Source organism: Orycteropus afer, unplaced genomic scaffold (assembly GCF_000298275.1).
Source record: "Orycteropus afer afer isolate SDZICR_OR568_19922 unplaced genomic scaffold, OryAfe1.0 scaffold00092, whole genome shotgun sequence".
NCBI lineage: Eukaryota > Metazoa > Chordata > Mammalia > Tubulidentata > Orycteropodidae > Orycteropus > Orycteropus afer.
Genome location: NW_006921679.1, coordinates 9,664,497 through 9,678,417, shown reverse-complemented (window position 1 = coordinate 9,678,417; position 13,921 = coordinate 9,664,497). Strand labels below are relative to the sequence as shown.

Genomic DNA, 13,921 nt, shown 5'->3' with positions numbered 1-13,921 from the left:
AGGTACTATCTCTATGGAAATAGATTGCCCAATCTTCCTTCTGAGGAGTGGCTGGTGGGTTTGAACCACCAGCCTTCTGTTTAGCAGTCAAATGCCTTAGGCACTATGCCACCAGAACTCCCTTATCTCCCTTAGCTGTTCCAAACTGCTTTGCTCATTTCCTGGCCATACTTTTATTATGTGCTAAAGGGTGGGAGCTCTGGTAGCGTAGTGCCTAAGGCACTTGACTGCTAACTAGAAGGTTGGCGGTTCAAACCCACCAGCCACTCCTCGGAAAGAAGATGGGGCAATTTACTTCCATAGTGATACTGCCTCGGAAACCCAAGGAGGGGTTACTATGAGTTGGGTCCAACTCAATGCCACATAGCAACAACAACAAAAACAACAACAAAGGGTGGGAAATTAATGTAACAAAACTTCAGGCACCTTCCACCTCAGTGAAATTTCTAAGGTTTCAGTGGTATGGGCATGTCTAGATATTCCTTCTAAAGTGAAGGAGAAGTTTTTAAATCTGGCTCCTCCTACAACTAAAAAGGAAGTACAATGCCTGGTGAGCTTCATTGGATTTTGGAGGCAACATATCCCATATTTGGGTACACTAACTTGGTCAATTTTATCAAGTGACTAAAAAAGCCGGTAGTTTTGAGTAGGGCCCAAAACAAGAGAAGGTTATGCAGTAGGTTCGGGCTGCTGTGTAAGCTGCTCTGCTACTTAGGCCATGTGATCTGCCTGAGCCAATGGTTCTTGAACTGTCAGTGGCAGGTAGAGATGCTTTGGAATATTAGGCAGGTCCCTACTGGAATCATAGTGCAGACACTTCAGACTTTGGAGCAAAACTCTGCCATCCTCTGCAGATAACTATTCTCCTCTTGAGAAACAGCTTTTGCCTTGCTACTGGGCCTTAATAGAGACCGAATGCTTCACCATATCTCAGCAAGTCATCATGTGGCCTGAGCTACTCATCATGAACCGCGTGTTGCTTGACCCACAGAGTCATAAACTCAGGCATGCACAGCTGAGCTTTATCATTAAATGGAAGTGTTATATATGAGATCGACCTTGAGCAGGATTTGAAGGCACAAGTAAATTATGGGAGGACGTGGCTTAAATGCCCATAGTCCCAACCTCTATCGTAGTTACCTCCTTTCTTCCAGTCTGCCCCTGTGCCTTCATGGGGAGTTTCTTATGATAAGCTGAGGAAGAGAAAACTCATCCCTGTTTTATATATGGTTCTGTGTGATATGCAGGCACCACTCAGACCTGGACAGCAGCAGCACCGTAGCCCCTTTCTGTGACCTCCCTGAAGGGCAGTGTGAATGGAAATCCTCCCAGTGGGCAGAACTTCAACCACTACACTTGATTGTTCATTTTGCCCAGTAGGAGAGATGGCTAGATGTACAATTATATGCTGATTAATGGGCTGTGGCTAATGATTTGTGTGGATGGTTAGGGACTTGGAAGGAACAGGATTTGAACATTGGTGACAAGAAGGTATGGGGAAAAGGTATGTGGTTAGACTTCTCTGAATGAGCCAAAGAAGAGAAGATATTTGTGTCTCTTGTGAATGCTCACTAGAGGGTGATCTTGGCAGAGGAGTATTTTAACAATCAAATGGATAGGATGATGCATTCTGTGGATACAAGTTATCCTTTTTTCCCCAGCCACTCCTGTCATTGCTCAATGGTCTCATGAATAAAGTGGCCATGGTGGCAGGGACAGAGGTTATGCATGGGCCCAGCAACCCTGATTTCCACTTATCAAGGCCACTTGGCTACAGCCATTGCTGAGTTCCCAGTTTTCAGCAGCAGAAACCAACACTGAGTCCATGATATGGCATAATTCCTAGGGATGATCAGACAGCAACCTGGTGGCAGATTGATTACATTGGACCACCTCCATCATGGAAAGGAGAGTGTTTGTTCTTACTGGGATAGACACTGTGGTTACAGACTTGCCTTCCCTCCTGCAATGCTTCTGCCAAAACTACCATCTGTGGACCTATAGAATGCCTTATTCACCATCATGGTATCACACACAGCATTGCCTCAGGAAGAAGAACTCACTTTATAGTAAATGAAATGTGCAGTGGGCCCACACTCATGGAATTCACTATTCTTTTTTGTTCTCCGTCATCCTGAAGTAGCTGGCTTGATAGAATGATGGAATGTCTTTCTAAAGACACAATTACAGTACCAGCTAGGTAGCAATACCTTGCAGAGTTGGGGCAGTGTTATGGAGGAAGTTGTATATGCACTAAACAAGCAATCAATATATGGTGCTGTTTCTCCAGTAGCCAGGATTCACAGGTCCAGGAACCAAGAGGTGGAAATGGGAATGTCACTGCTCACTTTACCCTTAGTGACTCACTTGCAAAATTTCTGCTTCCTGAACTTGCAGGTTGCAAGTTTTGCTAACCAAGAGATCAGTGATTCAAACCCACCAGCCACTCTGCATTAGAAAGAGGGGCAGTCTGCTTCTGTAAAGATTTGCAGCATTGGAAATCATATGGAATAGATTCTACTCTGTCCTATAATGTCACTATGAGTCAGAGTCTACTTGATAACAATGGGTTTGGTTTTGGTTTGGTATATGTGGTATGTGTGTAATATCCTTGTTTTCTTCCTTCCCTTATTCCATTACTTATTACAAAATATAAGATGTAAATGGGCCTCATGGGTTTTTGGTTGTACTCACATTGTATCATGTTAGGTGCAAGTATGACTTCATAATTGTCTTGATTTAGAGATTATGTGTGGTATAAGAAGATGTGTACAGGTACCAGGTTGAGAAGGGGTTGACTGTGATGGTTAAGGTTGTGTGTTGATTTGGCAAGGCTATGATTCTCTGTGGTTTATTATGTAATTATTCTCCATTTTGTGATCTTGTGTGAGCAGCCAGTCAGTTGAAAGGGGCGCTTCCTTGGGAATGTGACCTGCATCCAGTATATATGGATGTTCTGGCAAAACTCACTTTCTTTTGATTCTCCATCCAACTAATCACCCTCTGACCTCTGGCTCTTGGTTGCACATTTTGGATTCCTCAGCCCCTACAACCATGTGAGTCAGGAGAAGCCTCCAGCCTGATGCTTGACCCATGTTTTTGGCACTTGCTAGTCTCCACAGTTAGAAAATCAAAAGGGAAGAACACACTCAGCATTTCTCAAGCTGAAAGAAATAAAGAAAAAATTCAAGCCTTGAGTTGCAATACTGAAGGATTCTATGGGCAAAATATTGAATGATGCAGGAAGCATCAAAAGAAAATGGAAGGTACACCCCTCCAGCACACACAGCCTTGGGCTCTGAAACCCAGCTTGCTTGGAGCTTGGAGGGCCGGGGGTCTGTGAATGTTTCCTGCATCTGGAAAAAGAATAGGTTACTCAGGCAGGAACTCTGACTACATGGAGTGTGTGGGAACGCTTTCTCACAGTTAAGCTGGTTCGTGGAAATGGTGGGCCCTGTTTAGATTTCCTTTTTCTTCTCTTGTAGTTTGGGCTGCAGCCTTAGCTCTCTGTCTCAATGGGAAGGAGTGGTTTCCCCCACCGCATGTTGTTTTGCCTTTGGCAGCCTTGAGACTTGTCTGTGGAGCTTTTGCTTGGTGCTGGTTCTTCCTCACACCCCAACCAGCCACGGGGTACAGGGTACAAAGCATCCTTTGTACATTTAAACATGTAAATAATTATCGCAAAACAAAAGTATTTATTTCTATCTGAGGTTCTTTTTAAAATGCTCCCGTTGATCCCTGTGCAGGACCTTGAGCTCCTCGATACCCTTCAACCTGTTTGTTTTCTTATTTAAGACTATTTATTGACGACCCAACCAATGTACCCACGGCTGCTGCATAGGGCAGTCATTAGCAGAAATTGTGTATAAATAGAGAAAATGAAAAGCGTTTTGACTTTGCAATAAAAGAAGACATTTGGTTCTTGAAAAAAAAAAAAAAGAAAAGAAAATGGAAGGAATACACAGAGTCACTGGACCAAAAAGAGTTGGTCAATGTACAGCTTTGTCAGGAGATGGCATATGATCAAGTACCAGTGGTATTGAAAGCAGAGGTTCAAGCTGCACTGAGGAAATTTGTGAAAAACAAGGCTCTGGGAACGATGGAATACCCACTAACATATTTCAAAAGACAGATGCAGCGCTGGAGGCACTTACTCGTTTATGCCAAGAAATTTGGAAAATAGCTACCTGGTTAACTGACTGGGAAGATCCATGTTTATGCCCATTCCAAAGAAGGATGATCCAACAAAAATGTGGAAACTATCAAACAATATCATTACTATCACACACAACCAAATTTCACTGAAGATAATTAAAAAATGGTTGCAGTAGTATATTGACAGGAAGTCACAGAAATTCAAGGTGGATTCAGAACAGGACATTGAACAAAGGATATCATTGCTGATGTCAGATGGATCTTGGCTGAGAGCAAAGAATGTAAGAAAGATGTTTATCTGTATTTCATTGACTATATAAAGGCATTCAACTGTGGAGAGCGTAACAAATTATGGGTAATATTGCAAAGAATGGGACTTCTAGAATACTTAATTATGCTCGTAAGAAACCTGTACTTAGACTGTCATTTGAACAGAACAAGGGGATACTTCATGGTTTAAAATCAGGAAGGGTGTGCATCAAGGTTGTATCCTTTCACTATTCTTATTCAATCTGTATGCTGAGCAAATAATCTGGGAAGCTGGTTATATTAAGACCAGGATTGGAGGAAGACTCGTTAACAACCTGTGTCATACAGATGACACAGTCTTGCTTGCTGAGAGTGAAGACTTGCAGCACTTATTGATGAAGATCAAAGTCTACAGCCTTCAGTCCAGATTACACCTCAATATAAAGAAAACAAAAACCCTCACAACTGGACCAATAAGAAACATCATGATAAATGGAGAAAAGGTTGAAGTTGTCAGGAAATTCATTTTACTTGGATCCATGATCAACACCCATGGAATCAGCAGGAAATCAGACAGTGGGAAAATCCTGCTACAAAAGACCTCTTTAAAGTGTTGAGTAAAGATTTATTTGACTTTGAAGACTAAGGTGTGCCTAACCCAAGCTATGGTATTTTCATTTGCCTCATGAAAGTGTGAAAGCTGGACAATGAATAAGGAAGACTGAAGAAGAGTTGATGCTTTAGAATTGTGGTGTTGGCAAAGAATACTGAAAATACCATGGACAGCCAGAAGAATGAACAAATCTGTCCTGGAAGAAGTGCAGCCAGAATGCTCCTTGGAAATGAGAACGACTTCATCTCACCTACTTTGGTCATGTTTTCAGAAGGGACCATTTCCTGGAGGACGATATCATGCTTAGTAAAGTAGAGGGTCAATGGAAAAGAAGAAGATCCTCAATGAGATGGATTGACACGGTGGCTGCAACAATGGGCTCAAGTATGGCAAGGATGGTGAGGATGGGGCAGGACAGGGAAGTGTTTCATTCTGTTGTACACAGGGTCGCTATGAGTCAGACCAGATTTGCCAGCATCTAACAACAACTGTATCCACAACTGTGTAAGTTGTTCCCCTGAAATAAATACATCTCTCTCCCTCTCTCCCCCTGTATATACATGCTTCACTGGTTTTCTTCTTCTAGAGAACCTAGCCTAAGATAGTAATATATTCACAAGGTACCTGAAATGTATTTGAAAATGAATGAACATACTTCTAACTACAGTATGACTCATGGAGAAATCAGAAAATATTTTGAACAGAACAAAAATGAAAACACAGCTTTTGAAACTGCAAAGTGTGCAAACCTAGTCCCCCCCCCTTTTTTTTAAATGCTTTTGAGTTTTGTTCCACATTATTCTCCTACTCTATCCAGGATCTTGTACATAGACCCCCTCCAGCTGGTTCACAGTGATAGCCAGGCACCATCTAGTTCTTCTGGTCTCATAGTCATATAGGCTGAGGATTGCATGGTGTACCAGTCGCTTGTACTAATTGTTTCCATGAGTGTTTGGTTTTCTTCATTCTTCTTTGCTCTGGATGAGGAGAGACCCATCGTTGCATCTAGATGGCCACTTGGAAGCTTTTAATATCCCAGTCGCTATTTGCCAAAGTAGGCTGTGGAACAGAATTTTATGTAGTAAGTTATGCCGTTTGAGTTTGCAGTCCCCTGTGATTATGGTCCTGAGCTCAAAGGTCGAACTACTTGCTCCCTCTGGGTGGCTGATTGTGGCCAAGAAGTGACTACAACAAAAAGGTTAATTAAGTTTTTATGCAGACTGATCAAAGAAACAATTAAAAAATAAAAAATGAAGATGGAGGAATAGGCAGACACGTGACACAGACCCTCTTCAACAAAGAAAAGAAAAACCAATGGACAGAGATACAGAAGATAATCCTGGAGCCCTGAGCTTTGAAAGGAACTATACAAAAGTGGATTAGGCACCAACTACTGGAAAAACAATGAAAACAATGAGTACAGAGACAGTAGCTACGGACTATCAGCTACTCTGACAGGATCAACAGCCTGAATATTTCCAAGTGGTGTTGGGACCTGAGAATTGACCTAAAGATCAGCCCCGGTTACCAAGGGCTGCAGGGATGACTGCAATGGTGGCCTATAACTAGGAAGGGAAACAGCAAGGAGGGAGACAACCTGAGTTGTTGACTTTCCATTCTCTGGAGGGTGCCATTTTGATTGTTTACATACGGCAGCCATTTTGGATATTTAAAGTGACTGAGGCTGCAGCCATTTTGAGTGTTTATAAGAAGCAGCCATTTTGGATATTTAATGTGACCGAGGGCACAGCCATTTTGAATGCTTACAAGCACCGGCCATTTTGGATATTTAAAGTGACCGAGGGTACAGCCATTTTGAATCTTTATAAGTGGCAACCATTTTGGATTTTAAAGTGATAGCATTCTCATTCAGATTCCATGGACCTAAGAATAGGCTGTTTGCGGGGTCAACAGGGACATACGAGAGGCTGACAACAGGAAAGGAGACAGGTGGTGAATGTATAAGTGCTGTCAACTAGTGAATAGAGGAGCACAGCAGAGTACCCTGCTTGCATAGATAACATATAAACAAAACAAAGCAAATGAAAATCATGGGCTAGTCACTCCAACATACAATCACCAATTAAATATAAAAACAAAGATGTCACAATGCCTTGGAGACAACAGAGCATCGCAGTCCACACAAAGAAGCAAGATAAAGCAGGAGAAACAAGGGACCAGGATACAGACCCAAAACACAGCCCTGAGGAAGACACAGCATTGGAACTCCCTGATAAGGAATTCAAGAGAATTATATTTAGGTATCTTCAGCGAATTGAGAGACAGATCAAGGAAGACACTGCAAAATTGAGGAAAACACAGAGAAAACCCTACAACAATTTCAAAAGACAAGACACGAACAAAATGACAGAATAAATGAAAAATTAGAAATGATACAAAATCTATACACAGAAATCCAGAAAATTAATACTAAGTTTTCAGAAATAGATAAGACATTGAATGGGCAGAGAAGCAGAATTGAATCAATGGAAGACAGAATTAGGGAGATTGAAGGCAAATACCTGAATCCTTCTTTGTGTTGTTGTTATTTGCCGTCGAGTCGGCCCCGACTCATAGCGACCCCTCCTTGGGTTTCCGAGGCAGTACCACTACGGAAGTAGATTGCCCTATCTTCCTTCTCAGGAGTGGCTGGTGGCTTAGCCACTAGGCTACCAGAGCTCCCGCACAAATATTTAGCAAGTACTAAAACGATAGCAACGAAGGAAGTGATAACACGATTCATAAACACAACAAGCTCAGCATAGAAAATTATATGGAACAAAGAAATCAACACCATGAAAAAGCACATAACAAAAATGAGAGCAACAAATCCATATTTGCCAATAATTAAATATCTGGCAAGGAACTTTTCTCTAAGATTTACAGAAAACTCCAATGCCTCAATGCCAAAGGAATTAACAATCCAATTGAAAAATGGGCAGAAGACATGAATAGACACTTCACCAACGAGGATATTCAGGTGGCCAGCTAACACATGAACAGATGCTCACAATCATTGGCCATCAGAGAGATGCAAATCAAAACAACAATGAGATACTATCTCACCCCAGCACTGATGGCAAGGTTCAATGAGACAGAAAATAACAAATGCTGGTGGGGATGTGGAGAGATTGGGATGGGACTTTCATACACTGCTGGTGGGACTGTGAAGTGATACAACCACTGTGGAAAGCAATATGGTGATTCCTTAGAAAGTTGGAATTGGAGATACCATTTGACCCAGCAATCCCATTACTAGGTATATATCCTAGAAGGGTGAAACCGAGGACAGGGACAGATATATGCACACCTATATTCATCACAGCACTATAGCAAAAAGATGGAAACAATAGCAAATAGCAAAAAGATGGAAACAACCTATGTGCCCATCAGCAGAAAAGTGGATGACCAAACTATGGTACATACATATGATGGAATGCTATACAGCACTTAAGAGTAATGTAGAGTCTGAAAAACACCACATAATGTGGATGAACTTGGAGGACATTATGCTGAGTGACATACATCAGTCACAGAAGGACAAATATATAGTATTAGTTTGTTGCTGTGGAGGGTAAAGGAAAGGTTTATATATGGAGGAAAACTTGCTTTGTTGGTTGCCAGGGGTGGGAGGAAAAAAAATGCATTGACCCATGTCATTTTAGTTTTGTGTATTTTACTGTACATAAATTATATTTCAATAAAATGCATTTTAAAAAAAGGTACAAATTACTAATATCAGGAATGAAAAAGGGGTCATCACTCCTTATCTTACAGATAATAAATGAATAGTAAGAAAATATTATGAAGTATTTTTATGACATAACATTTTATCTTGAATGAGAAGGATGAATTCTTGGATGAAATGGACAATATATAAAATGAAACATATTCTTGACAACTCAGGGATTATCCCAGAAATAAAAGTTTGGTTTACTATTGAAAATTCAGTGAGTTAGCTGTATGTAATCCACATGTCAATGGGCTGAAAAGGAAGAACCCTATTATCATCTCATTGTTGTTGCTGTCGTTGATGGGTGCTGGGGGGTCAATTCTGACTCATAGTGACCTTATGTATAACAGAATGCAACATTGCCTGGACCTGTGACATCCTTGCAGTAAGTAGTATGTATGTTTGAGCCCACTGTTGCAGTCACAGTGTTAATCCATCTCATTGAGGGTCCGGTCCCTTCTAATAACGTCCAAAGTACGTGAGATGAAGTCTCACCATCCTTGCTTTCTGGCTGTACTTACTCCAAGACAGATTAGTTTGTTGTTCTGGCAGTCTATGGTATGCACAGTATTCTTCACCAACACTATAATTCAAAGGTATCAATTCTTCCAGACTCTTCCATTGCCCAGCTTTTGCATGCATATTAGGCAATTGAAAATACCGTGGCTTGAACAAGGCACACCTTGGTCCTCAAAGTGACATTTTTGCTTTTTAACACTTCCAAGAGGCCCTTTGCAGCAGATTTTCCTAATGCAATATGTCATTTGATTTTTCATGGCTGTTTCCATTTCAGAAGAGGATGTGGAATGAGGGATATCATAGCTGATAGATGAATATCGGTTTAAAGCTGAAAATACCAGAAATATGTTTACTTTTGTTTTATTGACTATCTATGCAAGGGCATTCGAGTGTGTGGATCATAACAAATTGTGGATAACATTGAGAAGGATGGGAATTCCAGAATACTTAATTGTGCTCATGTGGAATCTATACATAGACCAGAAGGCAGTTATTCAAACAGAACAGGGGCATACTGTATTGTTTAAAATCAGGAGAGGTGTGTGTCAGGGTTGTATCTTTTCACCATACCTATTCAATTTGTATAATTGACACCATCTGAGAAGCTAGAGTATATGAAGAAGAACATGGCATCAGGATTGGAAGAAAACTCATTAAAAACCTGCGATAAGCAGATGAGACAACCTTGCTTACTCCAAGTGAAGAGGACTTGAAGCATTTACTGATGAAGATCCATGACTACAGCCTTTAGTATGGATTATACCTCAACATAAAGAAAGCAAAAATCAGTGCAACTAGACCCGTAAACAACATTATTATAAATGGAGAAAATATTAAGTTGTCAAAGATAGTCTCAATAGGTATAGTAAATGCATTTGAGAGAATTTATTGCCCATTTCTAATGAGCACTAGGAAAGTGCTTCTACAATAAAACCACCTACAAATAACATCACACTTAATGGTGACACAGTAAATGTGTTCCCACTAAGATCTGGAAGAAGAATGTCTTCACAATGTCACTCTCACCACTTGTATACAGTACTGTACTGGAGGTCCTACCCAGTGCAATAAGAAAAGAAAATACTGGATTGGAAAGGAATACATAAAGCTTTCTTTAGTTGATGTCAACATCATGTATGCACACAATTCTAAGGAGTCTTCAGAGGTTATATGTTGTGTTACAGCATCATAATAAAGACCCCTCATTTGTTCATCGTGCCTTGTATTCATACCTGTTGGCTAGTCCACTCATGCTGACCGTGAGTTTGGCCATATTCCTTGATTGGGCCAATGAGACAATAGCAAACGTGATGCAAGTCAAGACTTGAAAAATGCTTGCTCGTGGAAGCTTGCCCCACTCTTGCTGCTCTTTGGAATGCTGAGATTCCATAGGAAAACAAACCACACAGAGTAGATATATGAAGATATGTACCAATTCAGGTAAGTTTCAAAAGTCTTGTATCTAAGACGTTTTTGTCACAGCACTTCCCATTCCTCAGTAGGCATAGTTCATGTGCTCCCATCTTCCTGCTCTTGGTTTTACTCTTCTTCCCTCTTTATCCCTTCCCTCCCTCTCCTTTTCTTTCCTCCTCTCCCCTTTCTTACTTATCTCATAATGTGATGCCTACTGTTACAAGGCTCCTCCTTGACATGGTCCAGAGCTCTTTAACAGAGGTCTGTTTCTTTTAATGTGGTTCTTGGCATAATGTTTGTTCAATAAATACTCAACAAATAAATCAGTGGGAACCATGTTTTTGTTTCTAATGATAATAACCAAAATGAATTAGTGTAATTGTTTTCATTTAGTCTAACATATACTTAACAGTATTTACTGAGTGCCTATTATGTGGTTGGTGGCTAACCCACAGGTTAAGGGTTAGAACACACTCAGTGGCTCCATGGATGAAAAGCCTGGCAAGTTGATTCTGTAAAGATTTGTTGTTGTTATGTGCTGTCAAGTTGGACCCGACTCATAGTGACCCCTCCTTGGGTTTCTGAGGCAGTATCACTATGGAAGTAGATTGCCCAACCTTCCTTCTGAGGAGTGGCTGGTGGGTTTGAACCGCCAGCCTTCTGGTTAGCAGTCTAGTGCCTTAGGCACTACGCTGACCAAGATAACCCTGTGGAGCAGTTCTACTTTGTGAGGCATGGGGTCGCTATTAGCTCACTGTCAGCAGCTAACAGCAGCAACATCATATGCCAGGTACTGGAAAGTGAACTAGCTATAAAAGATCTGGTTCACAGGAAAGAGACAGATGTCCATAGGGTCAGATTTATTGGCCAGTATTATGCCTTTTCTGTAGAAACCGAGATGTTTGCTGTTGCTGCTGTTAGATGCCATGGAGTTGGTTCCGAATCATGGCAACCCTGTGTCCAACCGAATGAAACACTGCCAGGTCCTGCACCATCATCCCAATCTTGGCCATGCTCGAGCCCATCATCACAGCCACTGTCAGTCCATCTCGTTGAAGGTCTTCCCCTCTTTCACTCACCCTCCACTTTACCCGGCATGATGTCCTTCTCCTGAGACTTGTCTCTTCTGATAACATGACCAAAGTACATGAAAGGAAGTGTGGCCATTCTCGCTTTTAAGGAATATTCTGGCTATACTTTTCCAAGACAGATTCTGGCTATACTTTTTCCAAGACAGATTTGTTCGTTCTTCTGGCAGTCCGTGGTATTTTCAATATTCTAGCTGCTTTATTTACTCATTTTGTACTCACTAAATGCAGCAAAATGAAATGCTGTAATTAATTGAATCCAAGATAGGATCAATCAGAAAAATTAAACCATGATTTGGTAGATTGGTTTGAATCTATGTGACTCAGTAATTTAAGACTCACCAGAAGTTGCAAAAATGGTTGAGAGTTTCCTTCACCCAGCTTCCCCTGACGATGATATTTCTCTGGTAGCATAGTGCCTAAGGCACTTGACAGGTTTGAACCACCAGCCACTCCTCAGAAGGAAGGTTGAGCAATCTACTTCTGTAGTGATACTGCCTCAGAAACCCAAGGAGGGGTCACTATGAGTCGGGTCCAACTCGAAGGCACATAACAACAACAACAACAGTACATTGTCAGAGCCAAGAAATCCACATTAGGACAATATTATTAACTCAGGGAGCAGATTAAAAGCTCTTCTTGAAATCAATTCTTATCTTCTATACAGATTTTCACTTCGCTGCCACCTTTTACTCTGGGAATCTTTGAACAGTGCTGCAGTCAGAAGAGCTTGCTCAAGTACCCACAGCTCTACTCCATTTCTCAGGATGAGACCATTTTCAGCACAAAGGTAAACAGAACGTTATTTCAGGTCTTTCATCTCAAGCTGACTCCAAGTGTAATTTGGTCTCTCCCCTTTCTGATACTTTAGGAAAAATAATTTTAAAAATACAAGAAGTAAAGCCCTGTGCCATGTTCCTTCTGGTTTATCTTATACGAAGAATAGAGTTTCAGTAATTTGCAAATTTTCTATGGCTGACTTATTGCTACAGTAGCAGAGTTGAGTAGAAGTAGCAGAGATCACATGGACCTTTACAGGAAATTTTCACTGACTCATGGTTTATGGTATTTCATCAAATTTGGAGTATTTTCAGTCATTACTTCTTCAATTTTTCTTTTTTTCCCTGACTACCCTCTCTTCTATTCTGTACTTCCAATTACATTGGGAGCTCTGGTGGTGTAGTGCCTAAGGCATTTAACTGCTAACCAGAAGACTGGCTGGCGGTTCAAACCCACCAGCCACTCCTTGGAAGGCAAACTGGACAATCTACTTCCATAGAGATACCACCTCAGAAACCCATATATATTAAATTGGTTGAACTTGTCCAAAACTTCATCAAAGCTATGTTTTGTTTTGTTTTTTTTATAATGATTTTTAAATTTCCCTTCCCACCTCTTTTATTTTGGGTAGTTTTAATTGCTTTGTCTTCAGGTTTACTTCTGAAAGATTTCTTTAGGCATTAGTTTTTTTTTCTTATGTAATATCTAATCTACCATAAATTCCATTCAGCATATTTTTTACTTCAGGCATGGTAGTTTCATCTCTAAAATTTTCTCTTTGGATAGTTTTTATGTCTTCCATACCTGTACTTAACTTTTTGAACATACGATTTCAGTTATGGTAACTATTTCAACAACATCCCTGCCCACTAATGCTAATATCTGTGTCAGTTTGTGGTTGAATTTAATGGATTTAATGGATTTATTTACCTCTTCATTTTGAGTTATTTTCCTCCTTCTTTACATGCCTGATGACTGTTGATTGAATACTTGATGTTACTAATTTTGCCTTGTGAAGTGCTGGCCATATTTGTGTCCCTACAGATATTCTTTAGTTTTTCTCTGGGATACAAGTAAGTTACTTGGAAACAGTTTGATCCTTTGGGATCTGGCTTTAAGATTCCTTAGGGAGCAATGGAGCATTAAGTCTAGGGGTAATTACTCTCCACTATTGAGATGTTTCAACAAACTAATGTGGCGCTGGAGGCACTCACTCGGCTATGCCAAGTAATTTGGAAGACAGCTACCTGGCCAACTGACTGGAAGAGATCCATATTTGTACCTATTCCAAAGAAAGGTGATCCCACAGATTGTGGAAATTATAGAACAATATCATTAATGTCGCACGCAAGTAAGATCTGACTGAAGATA

The 13,921-nt window shown here is 40.7% G+C and overlaps 1 protein-coding gene across 1 annotated transcript in view; it reads left to right on the top strand.

Annotated features, from left to right (window-relative positions):
• The window catches only part of LOC103198375 (phospholipid-transporting ATPase IB-like), a 320,073-nt gene that overhangs the window by 183,333 nt on the left and 122,819 nt on the right, over positions 1-13,921 (top strand). The window contains exon 22 of the mRNA XM_042781173.1: positions 12,438-12,560. Coding sequence (XP_042637107.1) covers positions 12,438-12,560 — 123 coding nt within the window. The remainder of the gene's footprint in view (positions 1-12,437; positions 12,561-13,921) is intronic.